The sequence below is a fragment of the Arabidopsis lyrata genome (assembly GCF_000004255.2).
Source record: "Arabidopsis lyrata subsp. lyrata unplaced genomic scaffold ARALYscaffold_4, whole genome shotgun sequence".
Classification (NCBI taxonomy): domain Eukaryota; kingdom Viridiplantae; phylum Streptophyta; class Magnoliopsida; order Brassicales; family Brassicaceae; genus Arabidopsis; species Arabidopsis lyrata.
Genome location: NW_003302552.1, coordinates 3240173 through 3263052, shown reverse-complemented (window position 1 = coordinate 3263052; position 22880 = coordinate 3240173). Strand labels below are relative to the sequence as shown.

General features: G+C 34.1%; 3 protein-coding genes and 1 long non-coding RNA gene across 9 annotated transcripts; 1 reads left to right on the top strand and 3 right to left on the bottom strand.

Annotated features, from left to right (window-relative positions):
• Positions 1–4768: 4768 nt before the first annotated feature.
• On the bottom strand, positions 4769–6357 carry LOC9316687. Its single transcript, XM_002878734.2, has 2 exons — positions 5694–6357; positions 4769–5471 (listed from the first exon to the last, which is right to left on the bottom strand). The coding sequence occupies exons 1-2, from the start codon at positions 5976–5978 to the stop codon at positions 5187–5189; spliced, it is 570 nt and encodes a 189-aa protein (XP_002878780.2). The 5' UTR covers positions 5979–6357; the 3' UTR covers positions 4769–5186.
• Positions 6358–6841: 484 nt separating this feature from the next.
• LOC110228900 lies at positions 6842–8819 on the bottom strand. 3 transcript variants are annotated; one of them, XR_002332399.1, is made up of 5 exons: positions 8463–8819; positions 7989–8353; positions 7783–7830; positions 7419–7539; positions 6842–7206 (listed from the first exon to the last, which is right to left on the bottom strand). It is a non-coding gene; the product is annotated as an uncharacterized LOC110228900 (long non-coding RNA). The 3 variants fall into 3 exon arrangements; XR_002332400.1 differs by having other exon boundaries at positions 6842–7167; positions 7419–7515; positions 8463–8818; XR_002332398.1 differs by having other exon boundaries at positions 7419–7515; positions 8463–8817.
• Positions 8820–15474: 6655 nt separating this feature from the next.
• LOC9314847 (histone-lysine N-methyltransferase, H3 lysine-9 specific SUVH8) lies at positions 15475–18532 on the top strand. The gene is given in 3 exon segments (XM_021029631.1): positions 15475–15891; positions 16479–17209; positions 17211–18532. Coding segments are annotated over 2 exon segments (1764 nt in total). The 5' UTR covers positions 15475–15891; positions 16479–16576; the 3' UTR covers positions 18342–18532.
• Positions 18533–18636: 104 nt separating this feature from the next.
• On the bottom strand, positions 18637–20953 carry LOC9316686 (F-box/kelch-repeat protein At1g64840). 4 transcript variants are annotated; one of them, XM_021029636.1, is made up of 4 exons: positions 20873–20953; positions 20506–20571; positions 20347–20412; positions 18637–20221 (listed from the first exon to the last, which is right to left on the bottom strand). In XM_021029636.1, exons 2-4 carry the CDS (start codon positions 20539–20541, stop codon positions 19019–19021), a joined length of 1305 nt encoding a protein of 434 aa, XP_020885295.1. In that variant the 5' UTR covers positions 20542–20571; positions 20873–20953; the 3' UTR covers positions 18637–19018. The 4 variants fall into 4 exon arrangements, with proteins under 4 accessions (XP_020885295.1, XP_020885294.1, XP_020885291.1 ...); XM_021029635.1 differs by having other exon boundaries at positions 20760–20932; XM_021029632.1 differs by having other exon boundaries at positions 20793–20932.
• Positions 20954–22880: the final 1927 nt, after the last annotated feature.

Sequence of the window (22880 nt, the reverse complement as noted above, 5' to 3'; positions counted from 1 at the left end):
CATAACCCTTTGCTACTAGTCTTGCTTTGTACTTGTTTATGCTTCCATTAGCATTTCTTTTAATTTTGAACACCCATTTTAACCCTATTGGTTTTGCATTTATGGGAAGGTCTACTAGATCCCATGTTCTGTTTTTCTCTATGGAAGTGATTTCTTCTACACATGCATCTATCCACTCCTTGGATTCTTTTGCCTCATTATAATCCCATGGTTCTTCATTTATAACAAGTAGAAGTCTTTTACTTTCATATTCTGCAAGTAGGACATAGTCTTCTAAGTAGCCTGGTTTCTTTGATTCTCTTTCTGACCTTCTTAGCTTTGGCTGTGGTTGTTCTCTATCTTCTCTGTTTTCATGGTTTCTGGTAGAAGAAACATGCTCAGTGTTTTCAGTGTTACCAGTGTTTTCTATTGGTTCTATTCTCTCACCATCCTTATTATTTTCTGTTTCTGTTACAGTAACATCCTCCCTTATACCATTGTTCCCGAATTCACCAAAACTTATCTCAAAATTACTATCTTTCTCAGTATTGTTCCACTGCCAACTTGTCTCTTCATCAAACACATCATCTCTACTTACTACTATTCTTTGCTTTGTTGGATCAAGTAAGCGATAGGCTTTAGATCCTGGTTCAGTTCCTAAATGCACTAGCATTTTTGATCGATCATCGAGCTTTTTCAGATGTGCAGGTTCTGTTTTTGCATATCCAATGCAACCAAAAACTTTCAAATGTTCTATATTTGGTTTCTTCTTTTTGAATGCTTCATAGGGAGTCTGATGAATCAAACTTCTCGTTGACACTCTGTTGATGATATATGTTGCATGTCTGACAGCTTCTCCCCACAAATAGTTTGGAACATTCATGTGTTTTAAAATGCTTCTAGTCATTCCCATTAGTGTCCTGTTTCTCCTCTCGACGACACCATTTTGTTGGGGAGAATATGGTGCAGTTAGGTGTCTTTGTATACCAGAAGCATCACAATAAGCTTGAAATTCAGCTGAAAGAAACTCGCCACCCCTGTCAGTTCGCAGTGTTTTGATAGTAGTTCTGGTTTCCTTTTCAACACAAGTTTTAAAACTTTTGAATTTGTTAAAAGCTTCACTTTTCTCTTTTAGAAGGAGTGTCCACATGTATCGTGAGTAGTCGTCAATTAAAACGAAAATATATCTGTTTCTTGATGGTGTAGGGGGCGTGATGGGTCCGCAGAGATCCCCGTGAATAAGATCAAGAATGCCTTCTGCTCTAAATGAAGTGGCTTGTGGGAAAGATTTCCTAGTTTGTTTTCTAAGTAAACATGAAGGGCATATCTCTTTTTCAACTTTCATGTGTGGGATCCCAAAGACAAGTTCTTTCTCCACCATTGTCTTAAGGGTCTCTGTTCCGATGTGCCCTAGTCTGGCGTGCCATTTAGAGTTAGAGCTCCCAATTTGCAAACACTTAGTGTTTTCGACTTCCAAGCCCACCTTGTAAAGTCGGTTTCTAGATCTTAAAGCCTTGACCAGAAGCTTGCCATTTTTGTCATACAGAGTCAGATAATCATTTTTCATTCTAACATCGCAACCTGACTCAGTGGCTTGGCCAAGACTCACAATATTACTTCTTAAATCCGGGATGTAGTAAACATCATGTAGAATTCTTTTATCCCCATTCTTTGCAACAAACGTTATTGAGCCCTTTCCTTTGATATCGATTCGAGAATCATCACCAAATCTGACTTTGCCAGTAACTGATTCATCAAGTTTAGAAAAATAAGCTAGTATACCTGTCATATGGTTGCTGGCACCATTATCTAAGTACCAAATGTTCTCATTGTCTGAACTGGTTTCAAACTTATTTGGTACACAGTTTTTCTCATTCAAATACACAACCTCATGCATCATTAGAGCATCAGCTACTTGTGTGTCACCATTCTTTGAAGCATTGGCTTCTTGTGTTTCTTGAAGTTTAAGCAGCCTGTCAGGGCAATCTGATGCATAGTGACCTAGCTTATCACATCTGTAACATGTTATTTTGCTTGTATCTCTGTTCTGTTGGTAACCATTGTTTTGAGGATAACCAGAACGACCTCTTCCTCTTCCTCGTCTGCCACCTTGTCCTCTTCCTCTGTTTGTGTACCATGGTTGTGTCTCAGAACTGACATACATTAGTTTTCCTTGATCTTCTTGATTATCTTCTTCATCGCAGATTCTTTCCTCATACGCTTTTATCCTTCCAACTATATCTTCAAACGTAGTGTTGTTTAAATCAAGAACTTGTTCAAGTGCGGCTATTATATGTATGTACCTTTTCCTAGGTAATCCGTTTAGAAACTTCTTTACAAGCTTTGGTTCTTCGATGTCATGTCCAAGAGATTCAGATTTTGTAGATAATTCTGAGATTCTACCAGCAAAGTCATCAATCTTCTCACTTTCTTTCATCTTTATTCTCTCAAACTCACCCATTAGGGTTTGTAATCTTGCATCTTTAACCCTATCAGCTCCTAGATTCCTAGATTTAATTGCATCCCATATCTTCTTTGCAGTGTTTAGTTTCCCGACTTGCAGTGTTAATGCTTCAGGGATAGATTGCAGAAGAAGAGCACTAGCCATGTTGTTCTTGTCAATATCCTCTGATCCAGGTTCTATAGCGTCCCAAACTTTATGAACCCTTAGAGCCATGGTCATACGTATAGTCCAGTACGTATAGTTTGTTGTGGTTAGCATCGGACACTTAATAGAGGATGAATTACCTCCTTCCTTGATACCCGTACCTGCCGGGATTAGATCTCCCATCGTGACTTCAATATACCAAGAAACAATAGCTCTGTTTCTTCTGGTGTCAGAGCAATAGCTCTGTTTCTTCTCCGATTAGGGTTATAGTTCAATAGTTGGCTCTGATACCAATTATTGTTTAAGAACCCTAAGTAAAACCTTTTGATCAAGACTTATGTGTATAAGAACAACTTTTCTTATTACCTTTGAAACTAACTCAAAACAAAGGTCTCACACAATCTCTTAATCTCTACAACACAAACTCATAAACTTCTCATATGGATTACCACACAATGGTATCTCATATATATACACACAAACTTAAACCGACTACAAACTTGAAACCGACTTAAACATAACTCGTTTAGGGTTTACAAAGATATTATCTTAAGTTTAAGATAACTTCTAAACTTTATCTTTATCCACAAGTTAACTCATACCTCAAGTTAACTTTAACCAAAGAACAAAAGGCTTTTAGCTCAAGCTTAACTCAACAGTTGACGTCAACGACACGCCTGATTAACCCAAAACAAGCAATTTTAATACCAAGGATTATCTAATGAACAAAGAAAACTTATATAGAAATACACCAAAATCTATTGTCAATGCTAAAAGGAATCAAAACATTTTAAAGCCAAAAGACAAAACATACCTGAAAGAGAGCAAACAAGAAACTGCTTTCTACTCTGATAATTCTTCAAATGATTATTAACACTGCTTTTTTGACACATTATCCCAACAAGTTAGACAAATTAAAATGAAAATCGAAGCTGCATTTTCTCACCCTTTTGATCGAAGAGGAGAACACTGTGTCTGTCTTCCCCTCTCTTATAGCTCCGACACTAGTAACTAGTTTGACCACCAAACACATCATTCACAACTTGCCAAAATAGAGCAAAGTAAGTTCAAGAACACTTCAGGGAAGCTGGTAACAAAGCATTTTGCAATCATTCTGCGACGTCCAAGTAAAATCTGATGACTCTGAATTCTTCACCTTCACCTTCACCGTGTGATATAACAAGATCTAGTAACATCTAGACACGGTTTCCAAAGCGACAACAGGGCAACGGGACAGTTTAGAACCAGTGGCGGATCTAGAAACAAGTTTTATAGGGGTCAACATAATACAAAATTTTTATGATGAACAATAAATTGAAAAATTATATGAATTAAAGGGGGTCATTTGGAAGTTAGAACAAAAATTTATAAGGGTCAAACACTAATTTTAACCAAATATTTCCTCAAATTTAATCAAATTTACACTAAAAATAACTAATATATAAAATTTATAGGGGTCATGTGACCCCACTCCCCCCTTCTTACCTCCGCCCCTGCTTAGAACTACAAAATGTTGAACCTAGAACATCACCATAACATCAGACTATCAGAGATCACAAAATCTTTTTACATGAAATCATAGAGATTAAGAAGAGAGAAAAGAGTTGGTACCTTGGAACTTTTCGGTAGCTCTTTGAGAAGAGGAGATCATTCTAGCAACGATCTCTTCTTTTCCTTTGCTATGTTTGCTGATTGTTTCGATTTCCTAACCTAAAAGACAAATTAAAACATGAACAAAGAAGATTAATCGCATAACAAACAATCTTGTATTGAAACTGGGGAATCAAATCCAGTTCAAGAACTCGATAATTTTATTTTTTAAACTTTATCAATTTTTGTACCGTAAGAGCATCTCCAACCCACCTCTATATTTGCCTCTATACTCTATTTTTGAGACAAATGTACTACAACCCACCTCTATTCTCACCTCTAAAATAGAGATCTCTATTTTTTCTCTATATATAGAGATCTCTATTTCTTCCTCTATAAATAGAGTTAAACTTTTTTATTTGCAAAATGGTTCTTTAACTTTTATTTTCCTTTTATTTCTAATTAAAATAAATAAAACTAATATTTTGGGTTACTTTTAGAGGTTTTGATTTAAAAACTTATTCTTAAATTTGAGACTACTATTTGCAAAAGATAAATTATATAAAATCTTATATTATATATATATAAAAAAAAATCATTTCATAATAATTATTTTTAATACAACAAAGATTAATTAATTAATACTCTGGTAAATTGCTTTCGGGTCCACCAATATCGTTGAAATATTGTCCAAACGAACCAAACGAAGTAGATGGAGGCTGAGCTAGTTGGTTTTTTTGTTGATCACTCCGTTTTTGTAAAATCCGTGCTTGTTCAGCTTGAAAATATCCACGAACATTTGGATCCATAGTATTTAAGTCACAAAGTAAAATTTTGTTTTCTTCCTTGAGCTCTTTCAAAGCATAGTTTTTACTTTGAATCTCCAATTGTTGTTGTCTTTGTTCACTTGCCATCTTCAATTGCTCCAAAAATTACTTGTTTCCTACTTCTAGGGTGTTGATGATTGATGTTGTTTGCTCACCAATTTTTCTTTTCATTTTTGATTTTTTTACCCCAAGTGGTCGTGGAGAGGGAGATCCACTAATAATCCCATCATCATTAAATTTAGTGAAGAAGCAGATAAATGTGGAGATGCTTGTGTAGGAGAATCAATGGTAGGATTTTCTGATTCCAAAGATGTATGCTCCAAACGAATTGGGATAGATAAACGTTTAGGACGGGGAACACCATCTTTAAACTTTTCAAAGTTCTTAACAATATCCCAAACATGCTCATATTTCCAACCTCCTATAATACTTGGATCATCTTTAAACATTATTTTGGCTTGATTCAACTGCATAGCATAAAAAAAAAAATCCACAGTTTTATATTTAACAATAAATATCATTATGTAAACATTATAGAATTTTTAATTAAAGTAATAATCACTTTAGTATGTTTTAAACAATTAAATTTTTTTCGACAAAAAAATCTAAAACCAAAAATATTTAAAACATTCATAGCAAAAAAATAATAATCAAATAAATAAATTTATAAATAATATATTAATACTTACAATATCATCATTTGAAACACCACTTTGACGCCTGTTTTCACATTGTCTTATGTATGCATGTAATTTTTTGGTTGCCTTCTGAATTGTTTGAAGCCGAGATTGAATTGATTGTTTGGAACGTTGATTCCAAGTTGTATTTTTTTCTTTCTCGAAAGCTTCGATCACACGATCCCAAAACTGATCGGATGATTGATAAACTCCTAGAATTGGATCTTGAGAAATTTGCATATAAACTTCACATAACAATCTATCTTCTTCATCAGAGTATCCAGAAGAACGAGACATTTTATTAATAAATATAGATATTATCGAAATATTTTAGAGTTGTGATGCAAAGAGTTCAACTATAGAGTTGTGAATGCAAAGAGTTTAACTATGGTCATATTTATAGATGCAATGGTACGAAATTACTTAATGTTTGTCTACACACATCTATGACCAGTGCATGGTTTTGTCTAGTCATACACAACTAATTAACCAATGCATGTGTAAACTATAACGGACAAAGTTTTTAATTGGAGTTTGTGAATATTTTGTTTGACCAAATATAAAATCTTTTAATAAATAAAATTTAATCGGGGCTTGTGAGTGTTGTGTTTGACCAGAGATAATGTATGACTCCAATACTTTGCTCAACTTAAAATTACGTCGATAAAAAAATGTCTACGAACCAAAAATTAAATAAAGGGCTCAACGCATGCATGTGTCCATGGTGTCGTCTTTCTCAACTTACCAACCACTACAGGAAAATTGAGTATTCTTAGCGGCCAAATAACGCTATCTAACGAAACGATAGCGAAGTAGAAAACGTTATATCTTCGTCCATGATAATAGGTCGACGGCTTTCGATAGCGTTTTTTTGTATTGCTATATTTTATTTATATATTATAGCGTATTCTTTTATGCAATGTAATATTTTTTAATAGCAAGTATATTTTGTTATTAATTATTAAATTACAGCATTTATTATATGCAATTTAATCAATTAGAATAGCATTTATAATATGCAATTTATTTAATTAAAATAGCATTTATAATATGCAATTTTATTCCACTAAAATAGCATTTGTATTATACATTATTTCGATTTATCAATTTTTAATTATATTTAATTTTAATTTATTAGGTTTTTTGGATAAATTGACATATTAAAATTTCAATATTTTATTATATTATATGAAATCATAATACAAATAGTATATTACAAAGTATAAATACAAAATTTTAAAAGTAAAAGTACAAAGATTAATAGATTAATACAAATCCTATACTAATATCGTAAGTGCTGCCAAGTATTAAAACAAAATAAAACTAACAAAGATAGAGATAAACTTCCTGATGCCAACTAGCTTAAAATAGTAAAAGCAAGCAACTTTTAGAGGTGAAGGAAAGAGACGAACTTCTTGAAGCCTAACTAGCTTTCTCCTGTTCCTCTCCCCATGCTCAAGTTGATTAAGGTCTCCAAGAACTGCATCTATCAGAGTTGCAGAAATGAGATGATTAAGGTCTCCAACTGAACAAAACACCAAAGTTCATTACATAAGTGAAGACAATCAACAGCTAATCAAGCAATACATCAAAAATGTTGAATAATCTTAGTCACATCACATGTATGATGTATCTTAGTGTTCCATGTTTCCTACTTTATAGCCTCACATTCTTAGACAAGAAAACAATGTGATAAGAATTGAAGATAGAGATGCTATAGGAGGATGCAAAGTTTACCTCAGACATGAGTTTCTTGAGAATCTCTTTCTTTTGTAGCTCGTCTCGTGTTAGGTCAAGGTCATCTAATTTACTGGTCTCTGGTCACCTTTTGATCCTTTGCAAAATATCACATTGAACACTATAAAACAATTAGCACTCTTGTTTATCACCGATGAAAGTCAATTTATAGATAATTAAAATTTTACAAAATTTAGCATAATGATAAAACTTTGGTGATAATCATAAAACCCAAATCAAGTACTTACATATTTAAGCATAATGATAAAACTTTATCTATATTCCCCTTAATCATGTGTATTATCATCAACTTAAAGCTTATGTTTCCGACTTCTTTGTCATTAGAGTTCAAGAGTATACATACCTTTACTCCAAGTTCCATCTTGTAGAAGTTTTTTTTACCATGAATAGCCTGAATTAAAAGAAGAACATTGAAAGAGTTTCATAGCCTATACGTCATACCCTTTTTCACAATTGAAAAAGACATTTTCTTTTACGTAGAGTCTTAAAGAGATTGTCACACTAAGAAAGAAAAATCACTAAACAATCAAAATGACTAAATGTACGAACCTGGCTTTTCCTCTATTGAATCTCCATCTCTCAGCCACCAACATTCTTCCTTAGCGAAAATTGAACCAAATCCAAGTTAGTTACTTTAATATTCTTGGTTTCCATCTCACAGTCAAATCGTCGAACACCTTGTGTGCACAAAGAACTCTAAAACAGAACCCCTAAGATTTATTACAATACCTTCTCCATGAGGTAGAACACAAATCTCCAAAAAGGTTTGAATTTCCTCTTAACAAAATTAGGCTAAAATCAAACCTTTGCAACTTGCTCGGCTCATCATCGTTCCACACCGCAAGATTAATGTGACGTGGCACCAACCTAGTCTTCTTGTTATCCCTCGCTGCGTTTCCAACCAATTCCAAAACCTAGACAAATCCAATATCCCAAAAACAAACAGGTTAAAAATTAGGGTTTTATGAAATTGAAGATTGAAAGAATTGAGAACGAAGGGGATAATTAGAGTTTTTGACCAACTTTTCAATTTCAATTGATACGCCTTGCAAAATTAGGGTAATGATAAGTAAAAGTGACAGAAGAAGTTAGAGAGAGAGAGAGAGAGATAGAAAGAAACAAAGGAAGCGAGAAAAGGAAAAGACGAAGAAGTAGAAGAATGAGAGGAAGGAAAGTGAGATGAGAGATCTAAAGAAGAAGAAGATGTGAAGGTGAAATGAAGAGCTGGAGTTGCAAGTGTCAACGAAGGAGGAGAGATGCACGACGGAGAAGACGATGAGGAGAATCCATATGTGAGAGTGAATAAAGGATTAATCGATTTGAGCTCACTGGCGGCTTAAGTGAATAATTTTTGCTAAGTGTTGGCGGAATAGGTCATTTTTGTTTCCCGCTTAAAGATTTTCGGTATTAGCATTTATCAGGTGCTATTAAAAAGTAACCAAAATCACGAACTCATCTATTATAACAGTTCATGAAAATGCGCTATCGTCTAGTGCTATCAATGTGGACTTTTTTTGTAGTGATTCTATCATAGCGTTTGCCTTTTCAAAAACGCTATGTAAATTTTTCTAAAACTCAACTATAGCAGAACCGTTAAAAACGTTATACTATACTGCTATCAATACCTTCATTTCTTGTCAGCGCCGGCCCTTCCATAAAGCACGTAAGGCATATGCTTGAGGCCACAATTTGTTTAAGTAGTTTTAAGGGCCATATGATGTATTGGTAATTTGGTCAAGTTGGTATAGTGACTCCTTAATCCACGTCTACTTTGAATATAATTTAAGTTCCATTAATATTTTTTTCAAAAGAATTTTTGTTTTCAAGTTTCTTTCTTGGATACTTATACCATTTTCAGTAATTTTATTATTTTTAATAGTTAAAAAACACACCAGTAAAAATTTGTATTAGGCAAGAAGTTAAACTACATAACTTCAAATGATGTAATGTGCCTCTAGGTATATATATATATATATATATATATATATATATTTTGAAAAAAATTAAGTCATTTTCTAATTATTTAAATATAAATTTTTAATAGTGTTAATTATAGTTTACTATAATTTGATAAAGCTACGAAGTTATAACTTTTCGATAAAAATTTGTCATAGAAATAGAATAGGCCACAATTTGTTAATATGCTTTAGGCCTCAATACTCTTAGGACCGGCCCTGTTTCTTGTAGTGAACGCATGTGTCAATGGTCAAAGTTTTAATTTGGAATTTGTGAATGTTTGTTTGACGAGACTCACAAATTTTAATAAATAAAATTGTAATAGGTATTTGTAAATGTTGTGTTTGACGGGACATAGTGTATAACTCCAATAAAAGAAAAATTTTAAAATAAAAAAATATCATCAAATTTTTTCTATAAATACGACTATAGCTTTTAGTTTTAGTCACAACAATTCAAGTACTTATTTCAGAAGTATTTTTCTCAAAATGAATTATAATTTGCCAAATTTTTATCTTTCATCATCCTCTTCAGATGATGATGAAAATATTATCAATAATTGTGATCATGAAGAAGAAGCACTACAACTTGCTATCGCTAATAACAATTCAGTTATTCAATTCCTTATCAATCAACAAGAAAATCAGGCGATTCATGATAGTTCGGTTCCCGGGCGTTCTTTCATCCACCGTGATCGAGAAAGTGTCCATGACAGATTGTTCAACGATTACTTTTCAGAGACCCGGAAGTACAATGAGGCCATATTTCGCAGGAGATATCGTATGTCTCGTCCTCTATTTCTTCGTATTGTTCATGAAGTCGAAAGTCATGACTACTACTTCACACAATGAAGAGATACAATGGGTAGACTTGGATTATCATCTCTTCAAAAAATAACGGCTGTATTTCGGATGCTAGCATATGATCTTCCTGCAGATGCCATAGACGAGTACATAAAAATAGGCGAATCAACGACAATCGAAAGCATGAAGAGGTTTTGTCGAGCCATAGTGGAAATATTTTCAGAAGAATATCTACGATCACCAACACCTAATGATGTTTCGAGACTTCTTTACATTGCTGAAAAACGAGGTTTCCCCGGAATGTTTGGTAGCCTAGATTGCATGCACTGGAAATGGAAAAATTGTCCTACTGCTTGGGCAGGACAATATTCAGGCCGTAATGGATCACCTACTATAATTCTTGAAGCTGTAGCAGATTACGATCTTTGGATATAGCATGCATATTTCGGATTGCCAGGCACTAATAATGATATCAATGTACTCGAGTCTTCCCATCTTTTCTCCAGACTCGCTCAAGGTATTACTCCTCCTGTTCATTATATCATTCAAGGAAAGGAATACACTATGGGTTATTACTTGGCTGATGGTATATATCCAAAATGGTCTACCATAGTACAAACTATTCATGAGCCAAGAGGTCCAAAGAACAAATATTTTGCGACACAACAAGAAGGATGCAGAATAGATGTAGAACGAGCATTTGGAGTACTACAATCGCGTTTTGCTATTTTGAAAGGGCTGGTATGTTTTTGGAATAAAAATGTGTTACATGACATAATGACTACATGTATAATTTTACATAACATGATAATCGAAGATGAGCGTGATCTCGATGCCCCGATTGAAGTCGAAAGAGAAGTTTCACCTCCAACCGTCCAAATAGCAGAAGATGATGATATCCGGTTCCAAGAGTTTCTTGGTCGATTTAGAAAAATCAAAGATAAAGAAGCTCATTTTTCACTTCGAAATGCATTAATTGATCATTTGTGGGAAAAATACACTAATGCCGATGGATAAAGAAAATCTACTATGTTTTTTTTAAAATGATGTTATGTTTTTTTTCTTAATAAATGTTTAATTTGAATAATAATAACATTTTATGAAAGTTTTGTAAGAGTTAAAGTAAATGGGTTAATTTGCAACTTTATAAATTAAAAGTATTAATACTAAATTAATAAAAAGAATCTATTTAGAATATTCTTTTTTAGAGGCAAAAATAGAGGAATACATTGGAGTAGAAATAGAGAAAACCCACCTCTATTATAGAGATAGAGGTAAAAATAAGGAAATACATTGGAGATAGTCTAAGAAGAGAAAGAGTCTGTACCCAAATCATGGTTGATGTCTTGTTTCTCGGTGCCATGTTTGCTGATTGCTGCAATTTCAGAAACCTGTAAGAAAAAGTAGAACTGTAAACAAACATGAACAGAGAAAAGTAACTATCAAGAACAAGATTTGTCAACAGATACTGGAATGAGAGAATCGATTATTCAATTTGGTACCCAAACTGTGGAAGTGTGGAGTAAAAGTCTAGAACCCTAGAAGTGACAGAGACACAGAAGATTGTAAGCTAAGTAAGAGAGAGCTTCTGGTTGACACAGAGGGTCTCTTGTGTCTGGTTTGTATTATAATTATGTCATATATTCAATTGAATCATTTTTGCTTAAAACCAGTGCATCATAATTCATAAGATGATGAAGAGCGATTCATTCATGTTAGAAGAAACTAATCAACCGCGAAAATATATTAGAGCATCTCCATCAATGAGTGTCTCAAAAAAGTGTATCTGATGAATATAAAATATTATTGTTATTATGATTTTATTTTTTGATTAAATTTGAAACAATTAATTAAATTACACCAATAAAATTAAAACACTTGGCAAAATGGCTTTTTAAGAATGTCTAAGGATTTCTCGCAAGAGAAACATGTCTCCTTCTCTCTCCTCTTTTTTCTATTTTTTTCATTATTTTAATTACAAGACATTGGGTGAGGCATCCCCGTTGGAAATGGTCTTAGTGTGTAGAATGTTAAGTCCAATATTTTGTTGCAAGTTATTACATTTTTCGTTGACGGTTATTTTTTCGATTGTGTCCTTTTATCGTAATTTTCGGTTAAAATGTTGATGGTTAATTTTTTCGTTTGTGTCTTTTTATCGCAACTTTCCGTTAAAATATCGACGATTCTTTTTTCTCGGTTGTGTCTTTCTATCGCAACTTTCCGTTAAAATACTGACGGTTATCTTTTCTCGGTTGTGTCTTTTTATCTCAAATCTTCGTTAAAATTTGACGGTTACTTTTTTGTTGACGGTTATTTGTTTGGTTGTGTCTTTTTATCCCAACTTTCTGTTAAAATATTGACGATTATTTTTTTTGTTTGTGTCTTTTTATCGCAACTTTTCGTTAAAATATTAACTGTTATTTTTTCTCGGTGGTGTATTTTTATCGCAACTCTTCGTTAAAATATTTACAGTTACATTTTTCATTGACGGTAATTTTTTCGTATGTGTCTTAGTCTCGTAACTTTCTGTTAAAATATCGACGATTATTTTTTCTCGGTTGTGTCTTCCTATCGCAACTTTCCGTAAAAATACTGATGGTTAGTTTTTCTCGGTTGTGTATTTTTATCGCAAATCTTCGTTAAAATTTGACGGTTACTTTTTTCGTTGACGGTTATTTGTTTGGTTGTGTCTTTTCATCGCAACTTTCTGTTAAAATATTGACGGTTAATTTTTTTTGTTTATGTCTTTTTATCGCAACTTTCCGTTAAAATATTAACTGTTATTTTTTTTCGGTGGTGTATTTTTATCGCAACTCTTCGTTAAAATATTTACAGTTACATTTTTCATTGATGGTTATTTTTTCGTATGTGTCTTATTCTCGTAACTTTCCGTTAAAATATTGACAGTTACTTTTTTGGTTTTGTCTTTTTATCGCAACTTTTTGTTAAAATATTGACAGTTCTTTTTTTCTCGGTTGTGTCTTTTTATCGTAACTTTCCGTTGAAATATTGACGGTTATTTTTTCTCGGTTATGTCATTTTATTGCAACTCTTCGTTAAAATATTGGCGGTTACCTTTTTCGTTAACAATAATTTTTCCGGTTACGTTTTTTATGTCTTTTTGGTTTTAATCCGCTAGAATTTCACATCTCTATATTATAACTCTTCATTATGTATTTTATCACTTATAAATAACTTTATATGCATAAAAAATATTTCAAAAGTGTTTTTAATCATAATTCTTCTTTTTTATATTTTTATTCATAAATTGTTTTAACATAATTTTAAAACATAGTTTATTTTATGTAATAATTTAAATATTGAATATATTATCATAATAATTTAATACATAAATACAATAAAATATATTTGTTTAAAATGAGTTCTCCCGCGACATCGCGGAGGTTCATAACCTAGTAATAATAATAGCCATCATTATCACTATTATTTGGCGGAAAAATCACGGATTTACGTTTTAGTAGAAAAACTACGGATTTACATTTTTGGCAGAAAAATCATGGATTTACGTTTTTGGCGGAAAATCACGAATTTACGTTTTTGACGGAAAAATTACGGATTTATGTTTTTGGCTGAAAAATTACAGATTTACGTTTTTGGCTAGAAAATTGCACATTATCGTTTTTGGTTAAAAATTGTGAATCTTCTTTGGCGGGAAAACTGCGGATTTACGTTTTTGGCGGAAAAATTATGAATTTATGTTTTTGGGGGAAAATTGAGTATTCACATCTTTGGCGGGAAAATGATTATATTCAATTGGTTTAGAAATTTTGGTTAGACTCAAATTGATATCGGTTTAGAGATTTGAATTGGTTTGATTCAATTTAACAAAAAATCTACTTAACATTTTTGAAGTACAAATTTGCTCCTTCCAATCGGGTCGGGTTTTTTTTCTGATTTTGACCCGGAAATCTTCAATCGGATATTTCCTTAAATTTTGGCAAAATTCAAAAACAAAATTAATTAATAAATCTAAAATATATATATTTTCTCAACTAATTACTATATCTAGACTCTTTAATTATGGTATGTTTTTTACGATTTTTTATAGGTAAGGAAATCAAATATGAAGATTTAATGTTAATATAATAAATTTAAACTAATTTCCTAAAACCTCTCTACCTAATTTAAACATAAATATATAATTCTCATTTCACTTTTATTTGATCTTATATTTATATTATTTTGAATTATTATAAAATATATATTGTTAATAAATTTTAGTTTTTTTTTCTACATATGTTATGATTCAAATTTTTTAAAACGAACATATATTACTCAATCGATGAAGAAAAATATATGTGTGTAATCTATATTAACATTTTTGAATAACTAATTGCGCATTTAATTAGGTCGTTTTTTTTTTATTCTAACCCGAAATTGAGTCATTCGGATCTTTCCTTAATTGCTACAATTATCTGAAACGGGACAGTATACTACGGGTGAAATCTTAAAATTAACAAATCAAAATAGAAGTATTTAGTATTTTAAGATACAATTATAAATTATTTTTAAGGGTTGGTAAAAACACACACACTAATTTAAAAATATATATATATATAATGAAAACCATTTGAAAGCAAACTTTTAAATTGACTCGAATTATATGTTTTTTTTAAATAAAAGTGTTATTAAGTAAATAACAAAATGATGTTTAATTCCACAAGACGGGATTATATGGTGGGACGGATTTGGGTCGATATTAATACGGGACAATATACCACGGGTGAAATTCTAGAATTAACAAATCAAAATGCAATTATACAATCTTAAATACTAAATAAAACAAATACAACTTAAATTTTTTATTTTTTAGATACAACGCATATGACCCGCGATGTAGAACAAAAAATATTATACACAACAAATTCATCAACTTATAAAAAGATAAAAAAATCAAATAATTAACCCGCGGTATACCGCGGGTCATATCCTAGTGATGGGTTAAATGGGTAAACTATTGAAACCATTGACCCATTACAACCCAACTAATTTGATTCATCAATCCATTTGAGTCAAAAATTCAAACTCATTAGGATTCATGTATTGAGTTGAGTTGAGTTGAGTTGACCTATGAATCTTGATCCATTTTGACATCCTAGGTTTGACACTTAATAAAAATAAGTCAAATCTTTCTGCAAAGATATATCTTCTTAAAATGCAAACTTCTACAGTCATATTCAAAATTTAATTAGAGCGCGTAATACTTAATACTTTATGTTAAACCATTTACTTTTTAGAGAGAGTTGAATAAACTACATATATGTAGAAATATGATTTAAAATGGGAAAGTAGAGATATTTCACTTTTATGTTAACTATTTTTAGGCAAAAGTTTTAAAACATTAATGGGTAAACTAAGATACATTGAATAACAAAGAAAAAAATCTAAAATTTTTAATGATTTAAAATTGGACGGTAGAGATGAATCTAACGGCCATCATTCTTCTTGTAAACAATAACACGTCATCTTTATTTCCTTTAAATAGGGGATTATATTTTCGCTCATATCTACTCTCAAATATCACATAAACCATTCTAGCTTCGCTACCTTAACCATTTCCCGTTCGTGACATTTCTTTTAATTCTTCGTTTATTTCCTACTTCATGTTTTCCCTCCTCCTTCGGTTCGTGTTCTTTGAAGAATTTTAGATCTCATTTTTCGGTTTTATTAAGGTACCTGCTTATTTGATTTGTTGTTTCAATATTTTCATGTTTTATGTACAGTTCGTGTTGAGGTATATATATATATATATGATTTATTTATTTATTTGCACTTTGATTTTGAAGATTCCAAATTGATTAAGAGTTCTTCTTAGTCGAGTCGATCATTGCTATATAATTCAGATCTAAACACCAACGTTGTGTTGGCCCAGTGGTAAATCTCCCAGGTGGAGGTATTGGGTTCGACACCCGTTGGGAGGGATCTTTTCTCCAAAGGAGATGAATTTAACTTGGTGTGGATCCTGCTTCTGGGAGATGTAAGGCCTTTCGGCTTGAACTTCCAGATATTCAAAAAAAAATTCAGATCCAAACATATTGTTATGTAATTTTATAATAATATATGCGGTTTGAATATTGACGTCACAATATTGTCACAAAATAGGCAGGGCTATATTTCTTTGGTTTCAATAGGTTTCTTTACGAGCGTTCTTTCTATCTACTATTGTTTAAAAATAATCAAGTTATTAATGACTGGACGAAGTTTTAAATATTTTCTTTAATTATGATTGATCTCTAACTTTTTTTTTTTTGAATGATAGGATTTCTTTTAAAACGGATAAGTCTATCCTGATCGAGGCAACACCAGTGACGACAAGATTTTGTAGACAATCAGAACACATCAGTATTAACTACAGTAATGGTCTCACCACCTCCAACCCTAATGGTATTTGATGACTTCAACAACAACTCTTATGATGGGGGTGCTGGTCCTAGTACTGGTCCAAGAAAACGAGGACGTGGCCGACCAAAGGGTTCAAAAAACGGGACGAGAAAGCCAAAGAAGCCAAAAGCATATGATCCTAATAGCAAACTGATTAAATCTTGTCCAAAATTTGATTCAGGGATAACCAAAGCAGAGAGAGAAAGCGGAAACCTTGAGATTGTTGCTTCGGTGTTGATGCGGTTTGACGCGATTAGACGGCGATTACACCAAGTAAACCAGCCAAAAGACATCCTTACAACAGCGTCAACTAATTGCATGAGATTGGGAGTCCGGACAAATATGACGAGAAGAATTGGTCCAATTCCTGGAGTACAAGTAGGCGATATATTCTACTACTGGGGTGAAATGTGCTTAGTCGGTCTTCACAGAGACATGGCCGCGGGCATTGATTATCTGTCAGCTAAAAGGAGTGGAGTGGATGGTCATGCTGCTACGAGTGTGGTAACATCAGGACAGTACGATGATGAAACCGAGGAGCTTGACACTTTGATCTATATCGGACAAGACGGAAAGGGCAAGAACCGTCAACCATGTGATCAGGTTCTGAAAATATGGAAACCGTTGCACTAGAAGCAAGTTAAGAAAAGGGAATGACGTTAGAGTCGTTAGACTGGAGAAGCATAACAATGAGAAGGTATTTATCTACGATGGACTTTATCTGGTTTCTGATTTCGAGCATGTGATAGGAAAATCTGGCTTTAAGGAGTTCAGATTCAAATTGGTGAGGAAACCAGACCAACCATCTGGTTATGCAATCTGGAAATCAGTTGAAATTTTGAGGAACCATGACTTGATTGATCCAAGAAATGGTTCTATACTTGGAGATCTTTCTTTTGGAGCAGAGGTTTTACGAGTTCCGCTCGTTAATGAAGTTGATGAAGATGACAAAACGATTCCTGAAGATTTTGACTACATTAGATCTCAGTGTTACTCAGGTATGATGTTTGATCTTAATGTTGATATTCAATCACTTGGATGCCAGAATTGTGAGTCATGCAGTCATCAAAACTGCTCGTGCATGGGTAAAAACGGTGGCGAGCTACCATACCATAACAACATTTTGGTTTCTCGTAAACCATTGATTTACGAGTGTGGTGGATCTTGTCCCTGCCCCATCGATTGCCCAAACCGATTGGTTCAAACCGGTTTGAAGCTCCACTTGGAAGTGTTCAAAACAGCAAACTGTGGTTGGGGTTTACGTTCTTGGGATCCAATCCGAGCGGGAACTTTTATCTGCGAGTTTGCCGGTGTGAGCAAGACAAAAGAAGAAGTAGAAGAGGATGACGATTACTTGTTCGACACATCTCGGATTTATCATACCTTCATATGGAACTATGAACCTCAGCTTTTGCGTGAAGATGCTTCAAAACAGGTCTCTGAAGTTATCAATCTTCCGACACAAGTCTTGATAAGTGCCAAGGAGAAAGGAAATGTAGGTCGGTTCATGAACCACAGCTGTTGGCCCAATGTTTTTTGGCAGCCTATTGAATATGAAGACAACGGTGTTACATATGTTCGCATTGGACTTTTTGCAATGAAGCATATTCCTCCAATGACAGAGTTAACATATGACTATGGAGTTTCTTGTGTGGAGAAGAATGGAGAAGATGAGATACTTTATAAAGGCAAGAAGATTTGTCTATGTGGTTCAGTCAAATGTCGTGGCTCTTTTGGCTGATTTGGACTTAATATCATTTGTTTTTATTTTCTTTTTAGCTTTCTTGTTTCCTTTGTTTTTTTTTTTTTTGTTGTTGTTGTATTTTTCTTTTTGAAAACATTAATAAAAGTAGTAGAACTTTGATCACTTATTAGCTGTTGTGCTTTTAACAACAATCGTGTTCTTTGAAATCTTCAGTTGCTGATCATCGATTTCATCTGTGTATCTCCTGTTGTCTTACACTGCTGTGAAGAAATAATAATTGACAGACCAGTATTAGGTGCTGCAAGCAAACTCAAACTCACATGCAAGCAGGTTGCTTTAAAAAGTCTAAAATCATATCATCTAAGTTCTCACGACTATTTCCATCACTGTTTTAAGTGGACACCAAATACAAAAGAGAAACACGAGTAATAATCGAAGAGGAAAACAATGTGTCTGCATGTCATGTCTTAGCTTGGACACTAGTAAACAAGTTTGACCACCAAACACATATTCACAAAGAGCAAAGTTCAAGAACACTTCAGGGAAGATTACCTCAAGATGCTTTTAGTTAGCAACAACAATTAAGACTTGAATACTCTCACACTGTTCTAGCCTTCAGCATATTGATGTGGCATTATCTTTACCAAAAGTCATAGGAATAATTGTTTTTGATCCAAGAGATGTCTCAGGTATCCAAGGCAAGATTTTACGGCTTAGCGCGCAATCTGGAGAGCCACCACTGGAGGAGATTTGTTGAGAACATCCACAAGATTCTCTCTTGAGAATCTCCACAGACTGAGGTCGTCCTCCGCATTCCCTGTGGGTACTCCATATTTATAGGCAAAATTTTTAAAGCCAAGCCCATCAGTGAACAAAATTGAGTTCCCGCTCACACCACAACCATTAGGAAGCTCCTTAGCCGAGCAAGCAACATTTCCCTGGTTTCCAATGAACAAAACACGGTCTCCCAAATCACTGACCTCAACCCATTCACCAGCCTCCTCATCTAGCTTACTCACTCTACATGTTAACTTACCAAAATCTAACACAGACGATCTTGGGATGATTACCACAACTAGAAAAAGTTCATCATTGCCACATGGAACCAGATAATTGCATGAACCAGAGTTCAGAACCTCCGGTGGCATAAGGGGAGTTGCTTCCAGAGAATAAGGATCGATAACGAAAATGTCCCCGTTAAGAAAGACTACATAAAATCTGCCTCTAAAAGTGAGGATATCCGAGCAGTCAGCTATTGAGGATTGCTCAAGACGCATCCATCTCCTTTCAGCACTTCTTAATACCAACAAACCATGAGAATAGCCGATAAGCACAACAAATCCTCCTCCTCCTCCTCCTCCTCCCTGCTTGTTTAGTGGAAGAACAGCCACGCCTCTGAAACTTGTTGCCAATGAGTCAGGATACCAACCGATCATCCTGTACTGATGGCCCAGAGGGATGATCTGGCAGTCTAGCATGTTCATTAAGGTTGGATCAGTTCCTGGTATCTTATATTTCACTGAACATTGAAGAGGAGATGGACGCTCCATACGGTCTTCTGACTTATCCGGGCCCAAATCTCCGAGAAAATACTCATAATGCGATGCAGGAGCACGAACTCTAAACAAGAACAAAGGGATCTTCTCGAGGGTGCACAAGTCTTTTGTTTTGCGAGGGAACTTGGCAAAGGAAGGAAGAGAATAACTTTGGCGTAATAGGCAAGAAGGAAACGGGAAGATAGATCGCCAAGAACTGCAAACAGAGCGAGCATGAACCACATCGAAACAATAGTCCTTGTCCTCCAGATACTTAGAGATAATTCTCAGTAGCTCTTCAGGGAGAAGAGACCAGTCTCTCATGAGAAATGTCTGACCTATTTTTGCTGATGGAGACGGAGACAACTGCAATTTTGAAACCTACAAGAAAATTTCTAAACTTATCAGTACTATGTAAAGTTACAGTAGGTGATTTCCAGAAATCTAAAACAGAGAATCAAAATCAAAATTTTTAGACTCAGATAGTGAAGTAGTAGCAAACGTACACAATCTGGGAGAAGAGACGAGTCTAAATGCATTCCAATTGTTGCTGATTGCTGCGATTTCCTAACCTAAAACAGGGGAATCAAAATCTAATTACAGAATTCGATACGAAATTACAACTTTTTCGATTTTTGTAACAAAAGGAGAGAAAGATTCTATACCCAAATCATGGCTGGTGTCTTCTTTCTCGGTGCCATGTTTTGCTAATTGATGCAATTTCCTAAAACCTGTAATTTAAGCTTTCTAGGGTTTAGTAAATGGTAAACAAACACGACCAGTGAAAAAAAGTAAACGCATAACAATATGAAACTAATCTAAGACTGATCTTATTTTCCTGCATTCATAAACACAGACAGACACACAAAATTGCCATGGAAACAGAGAATCGAATCACATAGAATATTCAATTTGGTACCAAAAGGGGGAAGAAGAGTCTGTACGACTGTACCCAACTTTGAATTACAAGTTTAAACCCTAACAGTTGCGGAGAATAGAAGATGTAGTAAAAACCGTCGTCGTCTCCGTTACCTCTGTTGTCAAAACGAAATGTCACAGAAGAATTCTCATCACTCTCATGTACCGGTGACCGGTGTAGTTGTCAGAAAAACGGAATTTGTGTCTTCCTTCATTTTCTATTGGGCTTTCTGTCTTCCTTTATTTTCTATTGGGCTTTTGTGTATTCTTTCATTTTTTATTGGGCTTTTGGGCTTTAAAGAAAGTATGGGATTTCAAAACTTTGGGTTGCAACATATTATCCAATTGAGTTATCATATAAAAATGTAGCATTTTCCTAAAAAGTGTGAAAAACCGCGTTATTATTTTTTGTCGGACATTTGATTACATTGATAAAGCCCAAAATGGCAGATTACAGAAAATGGGATTCAAATAAAATAACAGCGCAAGCCTAAAACTAAATCATATTTTACTAAAAGATGAATATTAATGCGAATATGATTTAGTTGTTGATATGTGTGGAAGACGTTTTCTTCCCAATGCTATGCGTCAATTCGTCAAACACCACCGTCAATTTCGACGGACATCACCGATCAATCCTGGAGCTATGAGAATCTTCCACCCTTCTCTTGATCTCAAAGCGTCGAGAATCTTCTGGATCGATTAAAAAAAAAACCACTTTGAAATTCTCCGAACAACACCAATTCCGGGGAAGCTCCACCACTGACCACATCCAAACTTGATGTAGTCCGATCTTTGCTCCTACTTCATGAGCAAAAGGAAGTGACGAAGATCTTACTCCTCGAAAAGATTGGAGGGATCAGATAGGATTTTGAAAAAACATAGGTCCATAATCCATAATCTGAAGACATAGGTCCATAAGATTTTAAAGAGAGAAGAGAGGAGAAGCAACGTTTTTTTTTTCTGCGTTATTTTTGATATGATAAATATATTGGAATTGTTATCAAAAATTAATCCATAATCTGAAGACATAGGTCCAGCCGTCCACGGTCCAACTAATTTAGTGTAGAATCTTAAAAGACAAACAAAACAGCACTACTAAAAAAAGTTTCACCACAACCAAAATTTTGTACATTCAGGAGAACGAGCCATGGAAAACGTTTTAAACCTATAAAACTGTCATAAAATGGTGGATATCTTACCTCGACAAAGTGCCAATTAACAAGATTACCAACACCGAACTCCTCACTATCTACAACTGCTTTAAGTCAAGTTGAAAAACTCTAGAAAACTAAAAATCCCATAAACTGTTATCGCCAATCGAAAAGACAAAATCTCAATTCAAAGATATAGAATACAAGAGGAATAGAAATCGAATGGTTTTGGAAACACTAAGACTGACATAGATCCAAAGCTAATATTTTCACCACAGCATTTAGAGTATCACAAGGCCGAGAAGAAATTGGCACCCTAACCCGGCACCTTCTTATCGTGTCACATTTGAGGGCTTCTCCCACAACGAACTTTAGCCCGCACCCCTAGGTCCACTTTTTTCCGACCTAGATTCGGATACCATTTATTGGGTTTTCCAAGTCTAATCCAACTCTCCACAGTATGATATTGTCCACTTTGGGCCTATATGCTCAAGCTCGCACGGATTTGTTATTGGACTCCTTCCCAAAATGTCTCATACTAGTTGAAGTTGGACTTGACTTATATATTAGAAAATTCTTTTTCTAAACTTCCGATATGGGACGTTGGTTTGTACCCAACACAAGATAAACACAGTCTCCCTCAACTCAAGTTCTAACCAAGATGGATGTAGATTAACCAATGTTAGAAATGCTTTTGGGACCACACATGGAGAAAACGGCTATAATGCCAACAATGAAGTCGTATAAGTTGTCCTCTCGTGATTTCAAATGTTGAAGGCGTGTTTGTCCTCTGGTCCAATCATGATTTATGGAGCTGTGTTGGCGACTAAAGAGGAAGGGGAATGCGTCAGGTCATTGCACGGGATCATTGGTGTCTCTCTATAAAAGGGAACATTTGAGGAAAAAAGAAAGTTACGGTGTATTTTGCTTGATAGAGAAAGAAGAGAAAAATTGTAATAGCATAAACT

Coding starts and splice junctions, on each gene's coding strand:
- LOC9316687 (XM_002878734.2), bottom strand. CDS start 5,978: ATGTCTCGTTCTTCTGGATACTCTGATGAAGAAGATAGATTGTTATGT. Junction 5,472..5,693: donor GTGTTTCAAATGATGATATT/GTAAGTATTAAT, acceptor TATGCTATGCAG/TTGAATCAAGCCAAAATAAT.
- LOC9316686 (XM_021029636.1), bottom strand. CDS start 20,541: ATGGCACCGAGAAAGAAGACACCAGCCATGATTTGG. Junction 20,413..20,505: donor AGACACCAGCCATGATTTGG/GTATAGAATCTT, acceptor CCCCTGTTTTAG/GTTAGGAAATCGCAGCAATC. Junction 20,222..20,346: donor CGTCTCTTCTCCCAGATTGT/GTACGTTTGCTA, acceptor ATTTTCTTGTAG/GTTTCAAAATTGCAGTTGTC.